At 42.7% G+C, this 24,163-nt stretch overlaps 1 protein-coding gene across 1 annotated transcript in view; it reads right to left on the reverse strand.

The window, feature by feature from the left end:
• The window catches only part of CLSTN2 (calsyntenin 2), an 82,321-nt gene that overhangs the window by 50,231 nt on the left and 7,927 nt on the right, over nucleotides 1-24,163 (reverse strand). Inside the window, exons 3-5 of the mRNA XM_066193826.1 lie at nucleotides 23,701-23,850; nucleotides 11,632-11,817; nucleotides 243-491 (exon numbers count right to left, since the gene is read on the reverse strand). Coding sequence (XP_066049923.1) covers nucleotides 243-491; nucleotides 11,632-11,817; nucleotides 23,701-23,850 — 585 coding nt within the window. The remainder of the gene's footprint in view (nucleotides 1-242; nucleotides 492-11,631; nucleotides 11,818-23,700; nucleotides 23,851-24,163) is intronic.

A 24,163-nucleotide genomic window follows, 5' to 3' on the forward strand; every position in this document is an offset into this window, starting at 1 on the left:
ACATAATTTACTTATTTTATCAATCAATTCCTGTGAAATCCCTAGCTGTGTTATCCCAGCTGTGTTTGTGTTTGTGTTTGTTAGGTAGTCATAAGGCCCATCAATAACCTCCCAAGTCAGCAATGTTTGGAATGGCACCATCTGAGATTAGTTTTTTTCTCAGACCAATTAAATGAGATGGCAACACTCTACTGTTGTTAATTTCCCCTTCGCATAACATTTTTTTCCATACACAGACTCACCTGTCTTGTCAGAGTTGCAGAGAATAGTCTCCTTCTCAGCTCTTAATCCAGGACTAGGCCCATGTTTCATCCACAGAGCAATGGTGAATTGATCAGTTAAATTTTTCGGGACTATTCCATCTGGGATTTTGGCTCCTTGCTTTCCATCGAATTTAAAAACTATGTCATTGCTATCCATGAGGAGCCCAGCTGTCCAATTGGTTGTTGTACTGGGAGATGGTAACAGGTCAATGGCACCTGAGGAAGCTCCTGCAAATCACATAAAATGAATAACACAATGAGAGTCAGATTAAAAAGCTGTGAATATTAATTCAATATAGGCCAGGGTTCTGATTCACACTCTTTAAACTATTTTACTACCCAAATGGTCCTACCAGCCTCAATGCCAAATCACTGAAACGTTATCAAATACCCACCATTGTAAACCAGCAAGTTTTCTAGATTAAATGTACTGCACAGAAAACCATAGAAAATAACGTAAAGTTATCTTTCTCAGAAATGTTAATTTTTTTCTGACATTCATTAATGACATTTCTTCAGCTATTTCAAGATCTTCTAAGAGTAAAAAAAAATTTTCTGCATTTATCTTCCCTCCCCGACAGCAGGAAGGTATGTGGGGACTGTGCTGTAAAAAAAACACAGTGGGGATAAATGCAGGACAAGGCTTCACAGTGTCCAGCAGTCAGCCGTAGATAACCCCAGTAATGCTGGGAGGAATGTCCATTTACAGGGGGGATTCACCCCAACCAGGTAATATCACTCCAGTGCTGGTTTCTGGTACATATTTGATGGTTGGAGCTCCGTGTGTTCTTTAATGACAGACTGAGATGGATAACACCATGATGCCAAGATCTGATAAAATAGCACAGTTCTTCACAGCTCTTGTGTTTGCTTACAGCTTAACAACTGCTAGGCACTATGAAAACCATGCAAGAAGCTACACAGAGCATTTACCTATTAGTAAAAGACAGCCTTTAGAAGGAAATATGATTCCAAGAATAAAAACCACAAACAATCTTTGTATTCCTGTTGCGGCTTTGTCAAGTAACAATATGGTGAGAAAACTGTGATGGCATTAAAAATCCCCTGCTAAGATTTTCTGCTGTCCTTCACCACCCAAGAAGAGATGAAAAAATCCCAAATCTCTGCGTGTTGGGGGTTGGGTTTGTTCCTTCTTTCTCTGGGGAATTTTTTCCCCACGGGTTGCCAAGGGGACCGGGTGTTGGATACTTGAGAGTGCTTAGCTGAAACAAAGAGATGGACAAAAGGTGGAAGGGGGAGATAACGCAGGTAAAAGACACAGCTTGAGGCAGCTGCGTGCTTTTCTGCTTCCGGCGTTCGGGAGACGCGTGTCGGCCGCTCCTCGAGGATCTCAGCCGCCGCAAAGCACGCCGAGCAGAAGCTGGGCCGCTTTTCTGCCTCGCCTTCGAGCTTCTTCGGCGCTGCTCCTCTTTCTGCAGCGTGACCCTCCACCCCCTGCGCTGCCGGGACATCCTGCCCCTGCCTGCCGGGACACCCTGCCATCCCAGCTACCAGCCCGGGACTTTTCCACTGTTCCAGCTTGGTGCTCTGAGGATCCTGCAGGGACACCGAAACCAAACTGCCCTGGGTTTTGTGAAACAAAGCCCTCAAGGTTCTTGGTACTGTTGTCGTTTGTCATTAATGCTGTAGTTGTTTGGTGGGGGGGGGGGAGGTTTTTTTTTTTTGTGTTTGTTTGCTTTGTATTACATACTAGTAAAGAACTGCTATTCCTATTTCCCAAATCTTTGCCAAAGAGCCTCTGATTGTAATTTTACCTAGCAGATACCTGTCTTCCTAAACCAAGACAGATTTTGGCGCCCAAGTGTGGGGCTTGAGGGCACTGAGAAAAGAAAAGGGAAGAAAAATAGCAGTTGTTAACTAACCTAGTACTTTCTTTTGTGTGCGTTGGATATAAAAACCTCATTAGGCTGCATCATGTGGTCTAACTTAGCCTGGTTTGGGTGGCATGTGGTTGTGGCTGTATTCCTTCCATTTGCAGGCCCTTATCTAAACATGGGCCCTATAACTAAGGCTACTGTGACTGTCATCCAGTTTATTTTATGGCTTAATAAGGTGAAGAACTCATGGATTTTTAATTTCCTCTGGAAGGCAGGCACATGGATTCAGGGCTATCGTACACTAACTGTGTGTTTTTGGAGTTACTTTAACAATGGTACCTACTGTGAGGAAATGACACCGGGGGAAGTTTCTTTTTCCCAACCCTTTACCCATCTCTTTGGGTCTGCCCCACCAGTTTTTGAAGGGTTTAAATCCTCTCTGAATGCTAATGATATCATACAATGGCTGGTGCTGCTAATATGCGTATTCTGTTTAGCATTCAGAGATAAGGGAAGATTGACCTGGATAACCACCCTGATACCTACCCCACAGAATAGGGATGATACCCCAGAGCCTGACTCTGCTCCACAGCCTGCCTCAGAAAGGACCCACCCGGATTGGGTTGAGGTTCTGGTAAAAGAGATAGGCCAAATGCTGAAGGAGTACATTTCCCCAGCTCATGAAAAACCCTCCCCCTGCCCCGAGAAGGCAGAGACTGATGGTGCAGCAGTGGAACCCACAGATGTTACAACTGTCCAGGTTCCAGCTGAACCACAAGGACAGCCACAGCCAGCAGCAGTCGCCCCTGTGGAAACAAGGAAGTGTAAAGTGAAATCGTCAGATCCTGATATTAAGGGTAAGAAAGGAGGGTCCTCACAGCCCACAGAAGAGCCACAGGTTGAGATCATCACTGAGTCCCTGACATATGAAAGTCTACGTAATCTGCAAAAAGATATTGCACGACGAGGACGTGAGGCTTATACAGCCTGGCTACTTCGAGTCTGGGACCTTATGGGTACAGGTGTGCAACTGGATAGTGCTGAAGCAAGGAATTTGGGACCCTTGACCCAGGACTCAGGTATAAATCAGGTATTTGTAAGAGAGCAAAGGCCCCTTCCCCTTTGGGAACGACTTCTAATGAGTGTGAGAGAGAGATTTGTCCACAGAGACAGAATGCAAGAGCACAACAATAGAATGCGATGGAAGACCCTTGAGGAAGGAATCCAACAGTTGAGAGAAGTGGCAGTATTGGAAGTACTTTTTGGGAGGACCGGACAGCATGATAATGACCCCGACAAGGTTAAATGCACAGGGCACATGTTGTGGAATCTGGCAACTCATGGACCATCCCAATACGCCACATTCATCACAACAATTAATGCCGAGGATAACCGAGAGACAGTGGGTTCTGTTGCCAACAAGCTCAGAAATTATGAAAGTATGATCAGTGGCCCAATGCAGGCTCATGTCTCTGCGGTGGTGAAGGAACTCAAAGAGGAGATAAAGGAGGTGAGAGAGGAGATGAGAAGGAACAGTTCCCATGTAGCACCGGTGCGAGTCACAGGCCCCAGAATCAGAGCCCAACATCCCCCAGCAAGAGAGAGAGGGTACACCCCTCGAGCTGACCTGTGGTTTTATCTGTGGGACCATGGGGAGGACATGGGAGCGTGGCATGGGAAACCTACTTCTGTCCTGGCAGCACGGGTACGTGAGCTCAAGGAGAGAAACACTAACAGAGGGAGTTCCACTAGAATGAAGGTAGCCTCAGCCTCCCATGAGCAAGCTGCCAGGTATTACGGAGGTGGGAATGCTGTGTCAGATTCCCTCGAAGGAACCTCTACCATGTATGTCCAAGAAGGGAATAATAACCAGTGCTAGAGGGGCCCTGCCTCTAGCCAGGAAGAGGCACGGGAAAATCGGGTTTTTTGGACTGTGTGGATTCGATGGCCTGGCACATCAGAGCCACAAAAATATGAAGCTTTAGTAGATACTGGGTCGCAGTGTACTCTAATGCCATCAGGACATGTGGGGGCAGAACCGATTTCCATTGCCGGGGTGACGGGGGGATCACAGGAACTGACTCTGGTTGAAGCCGAGGTGAGCCTGACCGGGAAGGAGTGGCAGAAACTTCCGATTGTGACCGGCCCAGAGGCTCCATGTATTCTGGGCATAGACTTCCTCAGGAATGGATATTATAAAGACCCTAAAGGACTCAGATGGGCTTTTGGAATAGCTGCTGTGGAGACAGAGAACATTAAGCAGTTGAACACCTTGCCGGGACTATCAGAGAACCCATCTGCAGTGGGACTCCTGAAGGTAGAAGAACAACAAGTACCTGTTGCCACCTCGACAGTGCACCGTCGGCAGTATCGGACAAATCGGGACGCCGTGATCCCCATCCACAAGATGATCCGTGAGCTGGAGAGCCAAGGGGTGGTCAGCAAAACCCACTCACCCTTCAACAGCCCCATCTGGCCTGTGCGCAAGTCTGATGGAGAATGGAGACTGACTGTGGACTATCGTGCATTGAATGAAGTGACTCCACCGCTGAGCGCTGCTGTGCCGGACATGCTGGAACTTCAGTACGAGCTGGAGTCCAAGGCAGCGAGGTGGTATGCCACTATTGACATTGCCAATGCATTTTTCTCCATTCCTCTGGCTGCAGAATGCAGGCCTCAGTTTGCTTTCACCTGGAGGGGCATGCAGTACACCTGGAACCGGCTGCCCCAGGGGTGGAAACACAGCCCCACCATCTGCCATGGGCTGATCCAGGCTGCACTGGAGAAAGGTGAGGCTCCGGAACATCTACAGTACATTGATGACATCATTGTGTGGGGAAAGACTGCAGCTGAAGTGTTCGAGAAAGGAGAGAGGATCATCCAGATTTTGCTGAAAGCCGGGTTTGCCATCAAGAAGAGCAAAGTCAAGGGACCTGCCAGAGAGATCCAGTTCCTGGGAGTAAAGTGGCAAGATGGACGGCGGCAGATCCCCACTGAGGTCATTGATAAGATCACAGCAATGTCTCCACCGACCAGCAAAAAGGAAACACAAGCTTTCCTAGGAGCCATAGGTTTTTGGAGGATGCACATTCCTGAGTACAGTCAGATCGTGAGCCCTCTCTACCTGGTTACCCGCAAGAAAAACAATTTCCACTGGGGCCCTGAACAGCAACAAGCCTTTGCCCAGATCAAGCAGGAGATTGCTCATGCAGTAGCCCTTGGCCCAGTCAGGACGGGACCAGATGTGAAGAATGTGCTTTATTCTGCAGCCGGGAACAACGGTTTGTCCTGGAGCCTTTGGCAGAAGGTGCCAGGGGAGACCCGAGGCCGACCACTGGGATTCTGGAGTCGAAGTTACAGAGGATCTGAAGCCAACTACACTCCCACAGAGAAGGAGATCTTGGCCGCCTATGAAGGAGTTCAAGCCGCCTCAGAAGTGATTGGCACAGAAGCACAACTCCTCTTGGCACCCCGACTACCAGTGCTGGGGTGGATGTTTAAAGGAAAGGCTCCCTCCACGCACCATGCCACCAATGCCACATGGAGCAAATGGACTGCCCTCATCACACAGCGTGCCCGTATTGGAAACCCAAATCGCCCTGGGATTTTGGAGATAATTACAAACTGGCCGGAAGGAGAAAACTTCGGTTTCACGGACGAAGAGGAGCAAGTGACACGAGCTGAAGAAGCTCCTCCATACAACCAACTGCCAGCAGAAGAAACACACTACGCTCTCTTCACTGACGGTTCCTGTCGCATCTTGGGAATGAACCGTAAGTGGAAAGCAGCCGTATGGAGCCCCACATGACAGGTTGCAGAAGCCACTGAAGGAGACGGGGGATCAAGTCAGCTTGCTGAACTCAAAGCTGTTCAATTAGCCCTTGACATTGCTGAAAGAGAGAAGTGGCCAAAGCTCTACCTCTACACTGATTCGTGGATGGTAGCCAATGCTCTGTAGGGCTGGCTGGAAAGGTGGAAAAAGGCCAACTGGCAGCGTAGAGGCAAACCAATCTGCGCTGCTGATGAATGGAAGGACGTTGCCACTCGTGTAGAGAAGCTGCCTGTGAAAGTCCGCCATGTAGATGCCCATGTTCCCAAGAGTCGGGCTAATGAGGAACACCAAAACAACAAGCAGGTAGATCAGGCTGCCAAGATAGAAGTGTCAAAGATAGATTTAGATTGGCAACACAAGGGAGAGTTGTTCCTAGCTCGATGGGCCCATGATGCCTCGGGTCATCAGGGCAGAGATGCCACCTATAAGTGGGCCCGAGACCGAGGGGTGGATTTAACCATGGACAGTATTTCTCAGGTTATCCATGACTGTGAGACATGTGCTGCAATCAAGCAAGCCAAGCGGGTGAAGCCCTTATGGTATGGTGGGCGGTGGTCCAAATATAAATATGGGGAAGCCTGGCAGATTGACTACATCACCCTTCCCCAAACCCGCCAGGGCAAGCGTTATGTGCTAACCATAGTGGAAGCCACCACTGGATGGTTGGAGACCTACCCTGTGCCTCATGCTACTGCCCGGAACACCATCCTGGGCCTGGAAAAACAAGTCCTGTGGAGACATGGCACCCCTGAGAGAATCGAGTCGGACAATGGGACTCATTTCAAGAATAGTCTTATAAGCACCTGGGCTAGAGAACATGGCATTGAGTGGGTGTACCATATTCCTTATCATGCACCAGCGGCCGGGAAAGTTGAACGGTGCAATGGCCTGCTTAAAACTACCTTGAAAGCACTGGGTGGGGGAACCTTTAAGAATTGGGATACTAATTTAGCAAAGGCCACCTGGTTGGTGAACACTCGAGGTTCCACCAACCGAGCAGGTCCTGCCCAATCTGAGCCCTTGCAAAAGACAGACAGAGATAAGGTTCCAGTGGTACACATGAGAGGTATGCTGGGAAAAACTGTTTGGATTAATCCTGCCTCCAGCAAAGACAATCCCATCCGTGGGGTTGTCTTCGCTCAGGGACCAGGTTGCACCTGGTGGGTGATGCAAAAGGATGGAGAGACCCGATGCATACCTCAAGGGGACCTTGTTTTGGGGTGAACTACCCATGACAATGTGGCTGCATCCATATTTGCATATATATATATGTATTTTTAATAGTTAAAACTCAATGTAATATGTTTGTATGGAAAAAAATTCGGGGTGGATAATGTTGGGGGTTGGGTTTGTTCCTTCTTTCTCTGGGGAATTTTTTCCCCACGGGTTGCCAAGGGGACCGGGTGTTGGATACTTGAGAGTGCTTGGCTGAAACAAAGAGATGGACAAAAGGTGGAAGGGGGAGATAACGCAGGTAAAAGACACAGCTTGAGGCAGCTGCGTGCTTTTCTGCTTCCGGCGTTCGGGAGACGCGTGTCGGCCGCTCCTCGAGGATCTCAGCCGCCGCAAAGCACGCCGAGCAGAAGCTGAGTCGCTTTTCTGCCTCGCCTTCGGCTCCTTCGGTGCTGCTCCTCTTGCTGCAGCGTGACCCTCCACCCCCTGCGCTGCCGGGACATCCTGCCCCTGCCTGCCGGGACACCCTGCCATCCCAGCTACCAGCCCGGGACTTTTCCACTGTTCCAGCTTGGTGCTCTGAGGATCCTGCAGGGACACCGAAACCAAACTGCCCTGGGTTTTGTGAAACAAAGCCCTCAAGGTTCTTGGTACTGTTGTCGTTTGTCATTAATGCTGTAGTTGTTTGGTGGGGGGGGAGGGTTTTTTTTGTGTTTGTTTGCTTTGTATTACATACTAGTAAAGAACTGCTATTCCTATTTCCCAAATCTTTGCCAAAGAGCCTCTGATTGTAATTTTACCTAGCAGATACCTGTCTTCCTAAACCAAGACACTGCGGGAGCGCAAAAATTGTAAGCCAAAAGTGTGTAGACTTGTTTAATACAGGTTTGGGTTTTTTTTAAAGTATTATAGTTATGATTTGGAAATATTCACCTTATTCTGTAGCTGAATGTCTTGGATTCTCCTACAAAATTTATTACCGTAAAATGAGGCTATTTTGAATTGTTATTTTCAATACCAAATCTAACACCTACATGTTCATAGTTTGAGCATGGAGACAAAGTGTATTTGTTTTACAAACTGTAATTCTGGATAATACAGGACACTGCATTTGTACAACCAGTGCCAAGCTCAACAGGTTCTACTTTATCTGCCCATATTTGTATGGAGATTTATGGCTAAGTTTGGAATCTCATCCTGTTAGTGTTTTAATCTTGCCCAGAGAAAAACCATTGGATTATGTGCTTGGAAGATTTGGCTGGAATCAGTCATGCTTTTCCTATCCTAATAAACCCAGCCAGAGTCTCAGGCTGCTCAGCCGTGTACAGAGACAGACTTGGAGCAATGCAAAGATCTCTCTGGACGTGTTCCCAGAACAGCCTTATCACTGGATCAGTGCTCTTCCAAAATACAGTGCCTGATGCCATTTTCTCCCAAACTGCTTCCAGAACAATGCAGGACCTGCTGCATGAAGCTCAGCTTTGAGACCCTCTGAGGCACTTCTTGCATTTAAAAGTGCTTATTTTCACAAGCGATTTATGCAGCTGGCCCCACCTCTTATCCTAGTCCCACACATTTGGGCTTCAAACTTTTTGCCAGGATAAGCACACAGTGATGCTGCTCACTGAGCTGGACCAGACTGCTGGCTTAGCTGAAAACGAATCATCCAATAACAGCCAGAACAAATTGTCCTTCGTGATCACATCAACAACTTTCTTTGAGCCTCTTGCAATGCCTCACCACCCAGGATAATGGAGAGAGGGCAGGATCCTAGCTGGAGCAGAGCCTTGAGTCTGATACTCAGTGTTTCCCTGTCTCAGTTTCCCATCTGCCACATGTGACAACTAGCAATCGTGTTATTTTCTATTTTATCTACATTTAGAGGGAAAGGAGACAGTACCAGAGCCATCTTTTCACTATATTTTGGGCTCCTTAACCTATGTTTATTTTAGTGTGATTTATTCTGATATGTTTTTGCAGTCCAAATGGTGTCTTTTAGGCAGTTGGTACTTATTATTACTGTCAGATGACAAGGTGAAAGAATGCTTACTAAAATGCTTTGAGGCACAACACAAATAATTCCTTGCCTTTAAAGTCACTCAAGTGTAATTTAATCATTTAAGCTGCCTACCTTGACTGTCCAAGGGACTGCAAATCTCTGAGTTATTGAAAAGCAGACTTGAATCTTTTGTCATATAAAAAATGAATTTTAATTCACCCTCCTTAGCATCTGCCTTCTCTAGGTTTCCCACAGATAAATGAAGAAATGAGCACAGGATTTATAAACTGGATCTTTAAATACACAGAGAGAGCCTTGCATTTCACATGGTGCAGAGCTGTCTGAGTGCTCAGTTCTGCACTCTCTGCAATCACACAGAGCTTCATTGTACAGAAAAATTCAGGGTTTTCTTCCTTTTCAAAGGACTTTATCATCCAACCATTAGTTACAATAAGGTAATTTCTGGGAGAAAACTGATTTCCAGAAATAATTTAACCTGCTTTCAAAAGAGTTCTCTCTACATTAAGGATGGTAATACATATTAAATAGCAAAGCGCAGGCCAGGCTAAATGCAATTCTCATGTAAAATACATTGTCACTTACAACCTTTTTATCAAAGTCCTGTTACAAGTTTCTACCATGTCTGCTCTCTATGAAGATACAGAAAACCTAAACCAAAAAAAAAAAAAAATTCTTTCAACAGTGAGAATTTCCCCTCTATTTACATACACTCTTACACACTTACCTGTTTTCTCAAGTGCTTTCCATTCTGCTCCTTCATGGATGTACTGAGTCAGAGCTGAAGTTCAGCAGGGACATCTGTCCACTGCTCAGAGCTGCCTGCAGCCACCACAATGGCCCTGGCAGACCTGAGAAATGCCTGTAATTCTCTTTTCTACTCCAACGTCAGCAGGTGAGACAGTCAAGCCACACTCTGCAAATTGAGCCCCTTAGAATTTGCACAGTTTTCCTCAACTAAGGACTTTCACCACCAGCTTAAAGTACCTCCTTTCAGCCCTACACTTGAAATGATAATATTGTTGGATATAGCTGATGTTAGTGTTTGACTTCAAGGTAATAATTTCGTGGTTTAGGTCATGTTGGTAGTGATCTGCACTGAGTGACTGTGCCATTTGCAGTTCAGGTCTGTGACAGCACAAAGCAATGTTCTTTTGTCTGCCAATACAGCTCTTATAGGAGGCAAATTATTTGACTTTAGCTATAACGTATTTATTTTCATTCAAATTCTAGTATTTTATGAAATCAAGGCTTGCTCAGCCTCTCAGAAATAATGTCATTACCACGATTAAGATGCATATTGGGGCAGATGCATTTTCATCTGCTCTTCTAGGCAGTTGGATAAAGACAAAGAACTAAGGTCATGATTATTTCTGTGATGACAATGCTACTACTCCCACTCACCTTTACCTCCCTTTCTCCATCTCCACTAATAACTGATAATTGCAACTGACAATTGTTTTTCCCTGGACATTGCTTCTCCATTTTTAATAATTAATAACACTGGCTGAAATTTTTCATTTACAAAAATTATTTCCTAAAGGTTAATGTATTGATCTTAACATATCTGCAGCACTCCTGGGTGGTTATCAGAGCAAAAACAAGCCCTACACCAAAGCACCCCAAACCAAAATCCATGCATTTAAATGGAAAAAATTGCACAATTGCTACTGTAGTTCAGACAGAATCCAGGCAAAGAGACAGAGAAGACAAGAATTGATGTCCACACCATCAGGGCTTTGGAGGAGGACTCTAAAGATAGGATATTAAAACAGGAGAGACATCTGATCTCAAAAGATAAAGGGACTATTGCACGGCCATTGCTTTGCCAGATACAGAATCTTCAAGTCTGAAAAAAATACAGCAGTATCTTCAAGTATTTAACCTGCCTTTCAAAATTGACTTCTGTCTTTCACACAAAGTTATCAAAAAGCACAGAAAGGGTGGAAAAATTCGGAAATCTTTCTTCACCAGGCCAGCTCTTATTTGAAGTTTATGTTTCTTAAATATTTTTGCCCAAATGATTGCCCAGAATATTCTTTTACTTTTTGTTTGTCCTCTGGCACATCACTGAGCAGCAGAACAGAAAGATGAGTCAGGAGGACTGAAACACAGCAGGGAGATTGAATTCCCTTCAAGTCCTGTGGTCTTCCTGTAATGGCAAATCTACACTGGAAATATCACTACACTGTCACACCAGTATTTGCAGCAGAGAGAAGAAAGAAGGAGAAAGTGGTGGAATGAGGAAGAAGGAAAAATTGAGAAGAGAATAGGAGCAGAAGAGAAAAAAATTAAAAGGAGGCAGGGAGAAAGTATGAAATAGAGTGAAAACAAATGAAAAAGAAGGATGGAGCAGCTGTCAGATATCACCACTCTCTCCATTTTCATTGCTACAAACCAAAGTGAGCCAGCTGAGCTAATTCCAAGTGCTGCATGTGTACAGGTCACAAGGAACCGGTGCCTTGTCTGCAAAAACATTATGATGTCAACTGAAATCCATACTCATACCACATAACTTCTGCAGAGATTTTTCAGAGTAGGTTTCACGATCACAGCCCTTTCCAATGTAATTGGTCTGCAGTTCAGTGGTGGTGTGGATTGAGGACACTGGTCCATCACACGTTTCTAGGTGGATGCTGGGAAACAAGGGTATGCTTCCAGAGCCAGGCCTGTATTCGATCCGTTTGTTCCAGTCTGGAAAAACAAACAAATCAAGAAACAACAAGATCCAATGGTGAGTAAAAAAGGGAAGGGAGCTATATAATTTTAAATGACATATTCTTCTCAAAGGTCACTGTCCAAGGCAAAAATAAGCTTTCTGAACTCGGCATCAATAAGCTACTGTCCAAAAAAAATTAGATTTTGGCCCTGTTTTTCTAAGTGTCAGGCTCACTTAAGTAACACTGCTGCTAGTTGAGTCACACAAGCAGGGGCTACACACATCTCCTGACAAGAAGTGCTAATTGGTGTCAGTCTGGAGCTGCAGTGCCCACGTTCCCATGACAGACTACAAGCCAACTCTGCAGGGAGGAGGTGTCTGCTGCACCCAATTTGGTCTGATTTCACAATGTTGTGATAAGAACAAATACCTCCAAGGACCAGGCTACACATGTCAGTCTAATATAACACCTCTGTAGTGCCACTTCTTGTCTTTGAACATAGTCCTAATTTTGTGAAGCACTAATGACAGGAAGTTCCAGCTGAAAGGATGACATGTTTCCAGCCAGATCTGACTAATCTGTGCTTATGCAGATGCCTCACAGCCCACAGCATTTAAACAATCACCTGCCTCAGGCAGCCACCTGTTTGTGCCACACATGCCTCTGTGCCACTCAACTGAAGCATTTAATGTTTGAAATCCAATTAATTATGGTGTTTGCAACACGCTTCAGAAGAAACCTAAACAAGCAGCAGTAATTACAAACATGTATTTTAGCCGTCTTTACAGCTCATATTTTCATCAAGTCACAGAATGACTGGAGTTGGAAGGGATCCTCAAAGGTCACATAGTCCATCCCCCTGCCATGGGCAGGGATACCTGCCACTGAACCAGGTTGCTCAAAAACCAGGTTGCTCAAAGTCCCATCCAACCTGATCTCAGACAACTTGAGGGATAGGGCAGCCACAGTTTCTCTCGGCAACCTGTGCTGTGCCTCAGCATCCTTATAGGAAAAAAAAAATTCACATATCCAATCTAAATCCAACTTAAAGCGGTTGCCTCTTGTCACTACAGGCCTCAGTAAAACCTTTCTATCCATCTTTCTTGTAAGTCCCCTTCAAACACTAAAAGGCCTCGGCAAGGTCTCTGTGGAGCCTTCTCCACACTGAACACCCCAACTCTCAGTCTGTCCTTAAAGGAGAGATGCTCCAGCCTTCTGGCCATGTTCATGGCCCTCCCCCTCATTGCTGTAAGAAGTTCAGATCTTTCTAGGTGAAAGAAGACTTCATAAATGGAAAAGTTCTAGGTCCTGGCAATCATCCAAATCCCTGAAAGCAAATGGACAGAGATTTATTCTAAATATCCATGGAAAGAAAACTAATAGTGGATACAAATATGCATGTGCATTTAGTAGGTGAAGGAGTTTGGTGTTTTTCAACAGATCTTATTTCAGAAAGCTTGAAAAATGGTGCTCTCTCCCCAGGTCTTAAACTGCATCAAACATTTACATGAAAGTCTGAATGTCCATGAAAATGCTTTGAAGTGTGAGGCAGTCATTAGTCAAGAGTCCAGGCAAAGATGCTACAACCACTAGTCTGCATTTCAGAATTCTCCGAACTTCTTCCTGACATAGCCCAATTAGTAATCATGCAGCATTTTGTTAACAAGCGGAAGATGAGACTTCCTGAAACATTCTGAAAGTATGTTTAGTATCTGTTTTTACCAAAATCTTTAAGACTTGTACATGATCATTAAGACAACCATGACTACATGCCTGCCTGTGGTGCATACATAAGAAAGTTGTTATTTCAGTTGTAATTTTCAGGTAATTCACTCCATTTGTTCCATATTGAGTTAGATTTGATCTACAGTATTGCATAATTTCTCTGCCACTGTCAGTTTATACAGTTCCATTAGAATTTCAAGTACCATATGTGGGACATCATTACAATAATAGGTTTCTCTTCCCTCTCCATTGCAGAAATTTGAGATTAACACTTTTCTAATAGAACAAGAGCAGCAAATTCTTGCAGGTGCGTCAGGTAAAAAAAATAATTTGCTAATTTTATAAAAAACTAATAATATATGAATTTTTGATCTTTATAATCTCTTATCTACCAGTTCCGGCATTGTTATCCTTTACCCAAAAAGGAAAATAAAGTCTTAAATATATCTGAAATTTTTCTATTTCAGCCGCTTTCAGCCACATTTTTATTTCTCAGCTGTACCAAATGAACCAGTACTGATACAAAATATTCATTAGTGGATGCGAGATGTGACTGAATTATAAACTGCAAGGTACCTGCAGCTGCACACTCACCTCCAGCTAAACAAGGAGTGTCCTATAAAACCCACAGCAAATAAAATGCCACTGCTCACAAGGAAGAATGACGGGAGCCCTCTGTTTATGCCACAAGAACTGGAAGAGGTATTTTGTTTCACGGTATTACCTTTCAGCTTGGCAGAAGTGGGAATTTGTACCCAGAGATCATAAACCATTCACCTCCTAAATTACTTGCATTTATCTCTGCTCTAAATTGTAAAACATCAACTAGACTTGAACCAGTGTCTTTGTACCTTGGTCCACTGCACCACCACTGACCAATCCTCATCCTAAACTGCACCAGCATTCCTTTCACTGACTTGGTGCAGACTTAGTAATTCCACCAAGAAGTCCATCTCCATGCCAAAGGCATTCCCAGGCAGGCATAAGGCAATACTGGAGCAAGTTACAATCCTGTGATGGCAGAACAGTCCCTAAAGGCAGCAACAGCTCTGATGTAAAGCAACTGGCTTATTTCTATAGAACCTGCCCCCAAGCACTTCAGCTCCCAGAGCCGTGAGGCTGAGGCCAGCACCCTCTGCATCTCACCACCACTGCAGGCAGCAACGCTGGGAAGCGCACAGAGTTGGAACAAGCAACAATAAGTGGTAGTAACAGTACAAGAAATTCTTGTGAGAGGAACCCAAGTCCTTAATTTAATTTTGAATGGGGTGACTATCATTATTTTCCTTTCTCCCAGAGTAACATCCCACATTGGACCTACTCAAAAGATCAGCACCTTCCTTTCAGGAATGTGGTGGCACTTTTTCATTTCATCTGGAATGACTCAGAGGTAAAGTCTTATGTAACCTGAGTCTGCAAAAGCCCCTAAATTTTGGAATTTTCTAGATATGTTCAGATACATAATCCCACCTTAACTGGCAGGCTGCACTTAGATTAGCTAAACCCAACCAATGTCCTTCTTTGACACATACCTGACACACAAGCCCTGCTACAACACCACCTAACACTGCAAACTTAGGAGAGTAAATGCTGTAAGGATAGAAGACTAATCCCAGGGGGAAAGTCTAAATAAAAATAACACTGCTTAGTCCTGCAGCCTCTGTTTGGATTTCGTAGTTCAACAGGCTTTTGCTTGCCACTTGTGGCATAAAGCTGCTCCAGACAAGGCAAGACAGTCCCGGCTGGGTTATCCCTACAATACAACCTTAGTGTAAAATATCACCATGTGAAGCTTGTAGTTCAGATTTCATCAATTATAAAGCAGCTATGTAAACATGGATCTTGATTGCTGAGATACTATCCCAAGATCAAAATGGATCAAACTTCAGTGACAGTTTGAGCCTTTAAAAGTAATTCCCAGTGCACTAAACAAGTTTTCTTTTTAACAGACGGACAATGTAAAGACTTTCCTTGATCTCTAAACTTAAGGTTTTCTGTAATGTCTTTGTGATCCATGTTTTATATTTCAATTAATTTCTAATGCTAGATGACACTAAGAAGTATTTAATCTGACTTTTTTTTCCTTGAAGAAGATCATGCAGAGGAGATATGATGTGATTCATGTCTCCTACATGTGTGGCCATGAACTTTGATTCCATTTCAGTGTTAAAAATGATGGTGATGTATTTAAAGATAATTGTGACACAATGAAATGCCAAACTTCTCTCCTGTTGCATTGAAGATGTGCATCTTGGCAGCTAAATGTAAGATAAAATGTATGTACTGCCGTTAGTGAGACTCTGCAGTATCCCTATGTAATTACTGCAACAGAAGGTTGCCAAAGCAGTATAATTGGTATCTCTTCTGTTTCCTCTGCAGCATCCTTACATCTGTGCTGTTTATGTAGGCTAGAGTCTTTGCTAAAGGTTACTCTGGTACCTATTTTATGTGAAATAAGATGAGTGACTTGTTAAGGAAACGATAATCAGGTCTGACTCAGTTTCCACAGCAAAGGGAAAACTCAAACTAATGTCCAAAGCTCTGCTGGTTTGCTAAGAGATTTAAGTGCACATCTCAAAGCATAAACAAACATTCATATACACTTATCCCTTGGGCAGCATGTTGGTAGTCATAAAAGACAAAAAAGAGACAGAAATTTGTACTTAGTACACGACAGTGGAAAGGATGCTGCTGCAGGAGCTGATGAACCCAATGGAGTAACTGTTGTGCCTGACCTACTGACACTTAATATATTACATCAAGTGATAAAGTTCCCAGATCTAGTGGTGCTTAAAGAGTGAAATAAACATATAAGAATCTAAAAACCATGAAACAGCATGAGTTAAGCTATTTTTTGTTGTGAGATTGCATTTGAATAACATATTTCCCACAGTGTTAGAGCCCCAAGGGCACTAATAAGCACTAATGAACCTCCACAAGCTTCACCTGGGGCCTCCACTTGCCCCTACCCCCCCCCCCCCCATAGGCCTGGAGCTCAGCCTCATCAGGCTGGGCTGCAGGTGCTGGTCTGGCTTAGCCTCAGCATCCCTGGATCCAGGAGCCAGCCCAGGGCTTGCTGCTCTGGCTTGACAGAGCCTCAGCACTGTGGACCCGCCCAGTGACCAGATCCTAACCTCCATCCATGGATCTCCCTCCTGGGACCTCCCTGCTCCCCAGGAGGGGGGATCTGGCACCTTGGCTGAGCCTGGCCCCCTTCTCTGGGTCTGGCCTGCTCCCCTCAGCAGGGTCAGGGCAAGGCCCTGGGTGACGAATACATCACCCCACCCTGCCAGTTCCATTATTACAACTGGCTTTCTGCTTGCTTTCCTTTAGGAAATAACCTTCCTCTTGCCAGGTTTGGGTTGGTCACAGGCTTCTAATGTCTCTGCTGGAGAGCCTGCAAAGTGCTTCTCAGATTCTCAAAGACAGACTCTGAAACGCCACATGGAGTAGTTACCCAAATTAATGGAGTGTCATATCTCATGTGGAAAGTCTTCAATTTTTCAGCCCAAGGTCTAAGAATGTGTGGAACTTTTTACATGCAGGAAAAAAAAAAAGCTTCAAATCTAACTGGATATCCCATACTGCTTTAACTTTTGGTCAGAGGAAACGTTAATGGAATGATGCTGTCAGCTGCATCTCAGAGATGAACTTCTCAGTGAAATTATAATTGCCCCAGTAAAGCTCAGAAGGATCCTGCAGTGAAAATTCAAGAAAGGAAAGACTATTTTTGTTTTTGCAAATGCAGAAATGTGAACAAAGGAGTTATCTTCCACAGAGTTATATGGAAATAAAAATGTAGTTAAATAGGTTTAAAATTAATGGGGTTTTTGTATCACTTAAGATGAAAAGACTGGCTTCACAGATAAGCAGAACAGCCTGCAGAGAGGGCAATAATGGGTTACTCGGCAAATGTGAACTTCATGGTACACAGGGAACTGATTGGCAATGATCCCTGTGAGTCTGCTGTGGCAGTGTTGTTTGATATTTCCATTTGCAGTCCTGGCACAAGACCAGGACCGTGTTAGTTACTGCTGCCACTGAAGGGAAAGGAAGGCAGTGCCACTAGAAGTCAATCTTGAAAGAGGATATCCTAAGATAAGATGACCTTGAGTACTGGTGTTACACACACAGTGTTTCATAATGATTCAAAGTGCTCAGGAACTTCAGCAAACTGCTGAGAAATCACTGAAAAGCGACATATGGAAAAGAGCTGCTTCCACCAAGACATGAACAGTATTTCTAAGGGCCACCAGTCTGATATGGCCAGGCAAAAACAAGGCAGTCTTAGAATATATAAAGCACTGTTTTCAGTAAGAGGTCATGGAAAAAAGAGACATGAAGGGACCTAGAGTGCTCAGAGAAGATGTATTTAGCCATAAGGCAGACACAGAAATTACTAAAGGGAGCATATCTGAAAAATTAGATTGGAACAGGTATGATTGCTTTCTCTGAATATGTCTGGTAGCCGAAGCAAAGTAAAAACAACGTAGATACAAGTAAAACCAAGTATGAATGTACGTAAATTTTAAGCTCAAAACTTGGTAGTACTCAGGAGTTCAGTTAATTTTCAGATTTAGAGTGGGTATTTTACTAAAATGGTGCCATTCAAGTTAACAGCTGAATGTAAGTATTTCATCCTGATTATCCTGGTTGAAGGATGTGTGCATGCACAGCAGTGCCAAGCCCAGACTGGCATAAAGACTCCCTGCTTCACAATAAATTTCCTTTATAAAAATATGGGTGAATATCTTTACAGCTAAGACAACACAAGAATGGTGTTTTGAGCTCTAGGTGTGTGCACAACAGTAATACAAATTGATTTATGTATAGTGCAGAAAATACTTGGCCGTTTAAAACTCTTCCAGAAGAATGAGAATATTATCCTCATCAGCAAGGTTTCTGCACTTGACTAGCCTCCTCCAAATAATCAATTGCCTTAGTAATTATATTCCTCCTTGTTAAAAGCATTGGCAGAATGAAAGCCAATATGGTTTTCCTCAGTAATTGGATCTTACTAGAAAGCCCCCATGAAAACCATTCTGAAGTCATTCAGCAGCTACTGCAAACAGCATCTCTGAGGAATGTTGACTCAGAAGTGATGTGAGATCACTCTGCTACTGAGATGGAAGGTCCTGCCCTTCTCTGTACAAAAGAAGGATTTTATTTCAGCAGGAAGAGCAAGGTGATCTGACTGCCCACAGCCCCTGAATGTCTATTCACCCTTAAAGAGGTGGCAGGAATATGCCTCTGGGTGGTAGCAAGGGCCCAGGTCACCTTAGTGAGCCCAACATGCCTTAGAAAAGAAATGCTCTGCACTATCTTTGATACATCAACCACCTTAATTAAAATATTTTTATAATATGTTAGGTCAATAAAAAAAGAGAAGCTTTTATTTCAAAACTACTTTTAAGCCAACACTATGTAAAAGTAATTGAATTTTTAAGTACTATCTCTTTTAAGGTGAACTTTTAGAGAACTTCAACGTTCTTTTTCTTGTGTAGTTGGGTGTGGATGCATATGGGTTCACTGACTTTGGACGATAAATGCAAGAAATCTTTTCAGGTTGGTAAAACACTTGAGGCTGGATGCTGTGAAATCCTTTTTTCTATTCAGAGTCCTAACTGTCTGTTCAACTGCAAGTTAGTCACCATTGCCTATGCAAGGCCATATGAAATTTGGCCTGGAAAAAGTCTCCTTTCATGAGGGGAAACAATGGGACTTTTGAGTTTTGGACTGTTGTCTTTGCTCCACACCCATCTCCCCACAGCCTTCCCTGTTGTGAGCTCTGAAACTTTCCCAGGGTATTCAGTTCGTTGCTTTAGAGTTGTTTGTTTCTTCTAATAACTATTTTCTGTCTGAAATCAATTGTATTTTAGAGCGCAATGTCACTTGAGGTCTAATTGTCAATAACTGAGCAGACGTCTGACAGTCTCAAAACACGTTTTTGGGTCCATGATTACTCTTTTTCTCCCCACACAGTACATTGCTCACCAGAGAGCTTGGTACAGGAATAATTGCTTTCAATTTTCTGCTACCTTCCATTTTTCAGCACATTAGGTTATATTTAATTTACATTTGTTATCCCACTATGGGGGGACAGTAACAGTTTCATGAAAACTGTTCCTGAAAGTAACAGAAATGTGTCAAAAAATTACAATACCATAAATAAGCTAAAGGAAACCTGGTCTAGATTGCAGGATTTTGTCTTACTTCACCTCATGCTATTTAATGCAAATACTTTATGGATATTTAGTACTGGGGTGCCACAAGTCTTTCTGCTCTACTTTGAATAAGGAAGATGTAACTTTACAGAAATCAGTATTTGTGACATTAAAACAACTGCAGTGAAAGGAACCCCTCTGGAAATGAATGCCCAGGAAGAAGTGTAGTGTGAATTTTGTGTCCACAGAACTGAAACCAGGCAGAGCCCTGGAGGGAGGGACAGAACCTGGGGAAGGTGTTGAAAATAACACGCTTTTGCTTGGGACAGAAACCCTATAATTGTGTTTAAAAATGTTTTAAACCAAAAATCAAAGTATCTTGGACTGCAGATCGAGCCATTATGATGTCATGAGGGCTGTCATCATCCAGCTTTTCTTGGTAAAAAAAAAGTTCCATGTCAGATTCTCTGTCCCATGAGAATCAGTTCTTTACCTACTTGGCAGGACAGGGTCCCTCCACTGTTTGGAAATCACAGACATGAAAACACAGCTGGCATGAAGAGATTTTGTAGCACAGATGTAGAAGTCACTTGACAAAACTCACTAATGAGAATTTCCAATTAAAGTAACTGATTAGGATTTAATTCAGCTCATTGATTTACATTTTTAGCTTGCTCTGGATACAAATAACACTCCAGAGTGATCTGCTCAGAAAGCAGATGTCAGCTTTGTTTCTAAAGTAACCTCTGAATAGAGAGGAGGATTTTTTGCTGAAAATATCTGTGTGAGGATCTGGCCGCTGGTGTATTAATGTCCATCATCAGAGAGCAGGGAAGCAGCTCCTGCATTTAATGAAGACTTCAATGCTGTTAGCCCAAGGGAATATTGATTAAAGGAAAGTACCTGGGCTTGTGGTGCCTTATTTGCTCTGCCACATATTAGTCACGTGCTGTTTGCCTCGAGAAAAAGGAGTAATTTTGAATTGTTTTACATAAGCCTCTTCTTCCCTGTCCCAGCACTGCATGGTGGAGGTTATCTGAAGGGCATCTACATTGAAATTTGCTGCACTAAATTTTTTAAGACTGAGTTTGCATTAGACTACTCCAGTCTCTGTTCATGATAGTTACAAAAACAAGTGCGCAATATTTCAAATTACAGAAGTCATTAACTTTTAGAAACTAAGTGCCAATATCATAGATGGAAAATCCAAGTATTTATTTGTTCAGGATAACACTGAAGAACAAGAAAAAAATTTTCATGTATTTTAGCAACATCTCTATTATGATCAAAGACTCAGAATATTCTTCTTTTCTGTCAAAAACCTCCCATTATTTTACTTCCTATAGTCATCCAATCTTTAAAAATATAGCATTATTTCAAAGAAGATGGAGGAAACCTGCTGGCTGTCCCTTTGTGGGGAGGTCACAGAGCGACAGACACAGGGAAGAAAGAACACTATAAATATCTTCCATTTCTAGTCTCCAGATTTCCTCTTTAACTACTAGAAATATTCTTGGAAAGCTTTGATTTTTTGATTTTTTTTTCCCTAAAAACAGATGCTTTTTACAGATACTGGCTCAAACTGGCAAACAACATCACCTACATGAATTTCTCCACCTTTAAAAATAAATAGGTATAAAAAAACTCATTAAGAGAAATGTATATGCTGCACACAGATAGAGATATTATAAAACAAAAGTTTTGTAAAATATGATTTAGGTCCTGCTACTCTCACTAAGCTAGAAGTAGCTTGTAAATTCCCATAAAGAAAAATTATAAGAACGAACACAACAAACTATTCTTAGAGAGAAAAATAAGTTTGCACCTGCATAAACAATGAATCTGTTCCATGAGAATCAGTGAAGAAAATACATAAACATTTCTAGAGAGAGAAAATTTGATAGGCATATACTCTTGCCCTCACTGACCAATGACCTGAATTTCACTGTATGGCTGACCAATTAGGTTTACCAGTGTTTTCTGATATTTCCTAGAAATGTGAGCTTTGTGAATAAAGAATTGGCTTTTCTGCATGAGAAAACTGAGTCCCACCTCCTTATTTAGAACATCTTCTATAAATTCCTGAAAGTATTATGTTGCAGCTCATTTTCAAATTATAGTTAATGAATTAAAAATAATTAAGGACTGATGCCCTATCTACCCAATAGTTTACTGTAAGACCTTCTACCCTGAGTAGATCCCCTTGTACTTTGTGCTCTTTGACCTGGGGATGTGCCAGGGAGGTGAAGAGTCATGTGTTTGGCAGATGGAAAGGTAAAAATAAGAGGAATAAAGCACAAAAAAGCACCCCAAACCCCAACTAAACCTGTCTGAGGTTGTTCCTTTTCCTTTTATTGGCTGCCTGGTGTCTAAACCCACCAGTAACAACCATAACAACCATATGAACTGTGAAATAATGTTGGGCAGTAGAAAGACATCATTACCACCTTTGTAAAACTTATTCAATCAATAAAATACCTACATAAAAAAATATAGAAATTTTAAAAAAATCATAAATTACACACATTTTAATACAAATCCCAAGCTAATTTGAGGGTACCTTATTCTTCTGAGATAATGCCATAAAAAGGAAACAGAACATTTCTCCAGTGTAAAGAGACTATAATTAGTTTTGTAGAAGAAATCATTTGAATATCGTTATGATTCAGGATGGATCATGTAACGACATGCAGAACTCTGATTTCTTCAGAGGACATTACAGCAAAGTTTATTGAAAGACAGATTCTTTTAATATAGTGTTTCAGTACAATGAATAGGATTGGTCCTTTAGGGCACCACCTTTTTGTAAAGATCTCTACCAGTAAACAAGTTGGAAAAACACCAGCTGTCAGGAGGACGGTATCTACAAGATTGTTTTGGGTTCCTCCTCACTATTTCCCAGGCCAGACTGACAGAATTCTGTCATTAGCTTTCCCACAGGCTTCAAGGCAATGCCTAGAGCCTAAAAATCCATGTTCTGACCACTGTCAGTTCCCACATTTGAACAGTAAGATCAGTTAGAAAATGTGGGAATAGTTCATAGGTATTGCATTTTTTTCAACAAAAATGCTCTTCAAAGTACTTGGGTACTAGTATATCCCAAAAAACTTCTCCAAGTGAGGGCTGTGGAAATGGAGTCCGGCTATTGCAAACATTTCATTACTAACTTCTCTAGACCAGAGCTTCTCATTTCACAAAGAAAACCCCCTTTTCTTCTAAATGTCAACCTGTAAATTTACCTTTAAATACAACAACCAAACTGATTTTCTCCTTCTCAATGACTATGTTTAAAAATTACAGTTACGAAGGTCAAGTTAGTCCTGAATGACACCTGAATAACATGGTCACATCCAATTGGTTTGTCTGTAACCCAGCCCTCATTTCCATCTTAATTCCTAATAATTAGTGGCATATATATCTTCCCTGTACACTGTCAACTGGAGTTCTCTCCACTCCAGACAAGGTATAGATCCTTACAGCCTTTTTAGAAAATCAAATCGATTCCTACTGAAATGTCACAATGCCAAGACAGGAATCAGCTTTAAAGATGCTTTTCACTCCCAGTGAGAGTGCCTTGGCTCCTGCATGCCACAAAAGCCAATACTGAACCTGGAAAAAGATAACCTGAAAAATTCCAGCTCACATGGCAGAAATACCTTGCCATGGTGGCTTCAAAAACTTTTTTTTAAGGAATAGTAGGACAGTGGCAAACCAGCAGCATTTTTTTTTAACCTTCCAGAATATTCAGACTGACTCATAAGATAACCTATTACAGTAGAAATTTGTCTTACTTCTTTTTGTCTGATCTGCTCTTCGTTCTGCCTAGAGATGAAGCATGGCAAATGGAGGCAAACATGGGATTATCATCCACTTTAGTTAGAAGGCTGGGAATGAGGCAGAAGAAATAGCAGCAGTTTTCCACACCAGTGCAATAAGCATCCTACTTTCCTTACTGTGAGACAGAGTGAAAGTATCAAAGTAAAGAAATTTGAATAAGAAATAAAAATAGAAAAGCTATTCAACCTTACCTTGCCAGCCTGGTTTGCATACAGGTTTGACATTAACTTGTACCAATACATCTTCTGTTGCATGTTTCTGCCCACAGTCAAAAGCTGTCACCATTATCTCATACTGGCGCTGTTTATCATAGCTCAGTTTCTCGGTGTTTCTGATGTTACCTAGGGGTACAACACAAGAAAACATTCTAAGATTCATTCTTTGCTGAGCATCCACAGACTACAACATTTGGGTCCTGGTTCTTCAAGTGCTTTGTGACTTTAAGCACTTTGAAGCACATGAGACATGCACAGGCAGGTCAGTTCTGAGGAACAGGAAAGATTTTCGTTCAATCCAGCAGAGAAACAAGTAACTTATAGGAGGGATAGTAGCTTATGGGAGAGATATCATGTGGGCATGGAACTATCAGTAAACGTCTGCTCAACAATACTTTCTAAAGTAAATGGTAAAAGTAATTAGCCGTTACATCTTGAC

The sequence above is a fragment of the Chamaea fasciata genome, unplaced genomic scaffold, assembly GCF_029207755.1.
Source record: "Chamaea fasciata isolate MVZ Bird 193981 ecotype frontalis unplaced genomic scaffold, bChaFas1.0.hap1 SCAF_11, whole genome shotgun sequence".
Taxonomy (NCBI): Eukaryota; Metazoa; Chordata; class Aves; order Passeriformes; family Sylviidae; genus Chamaea; species Chamaea fasciata.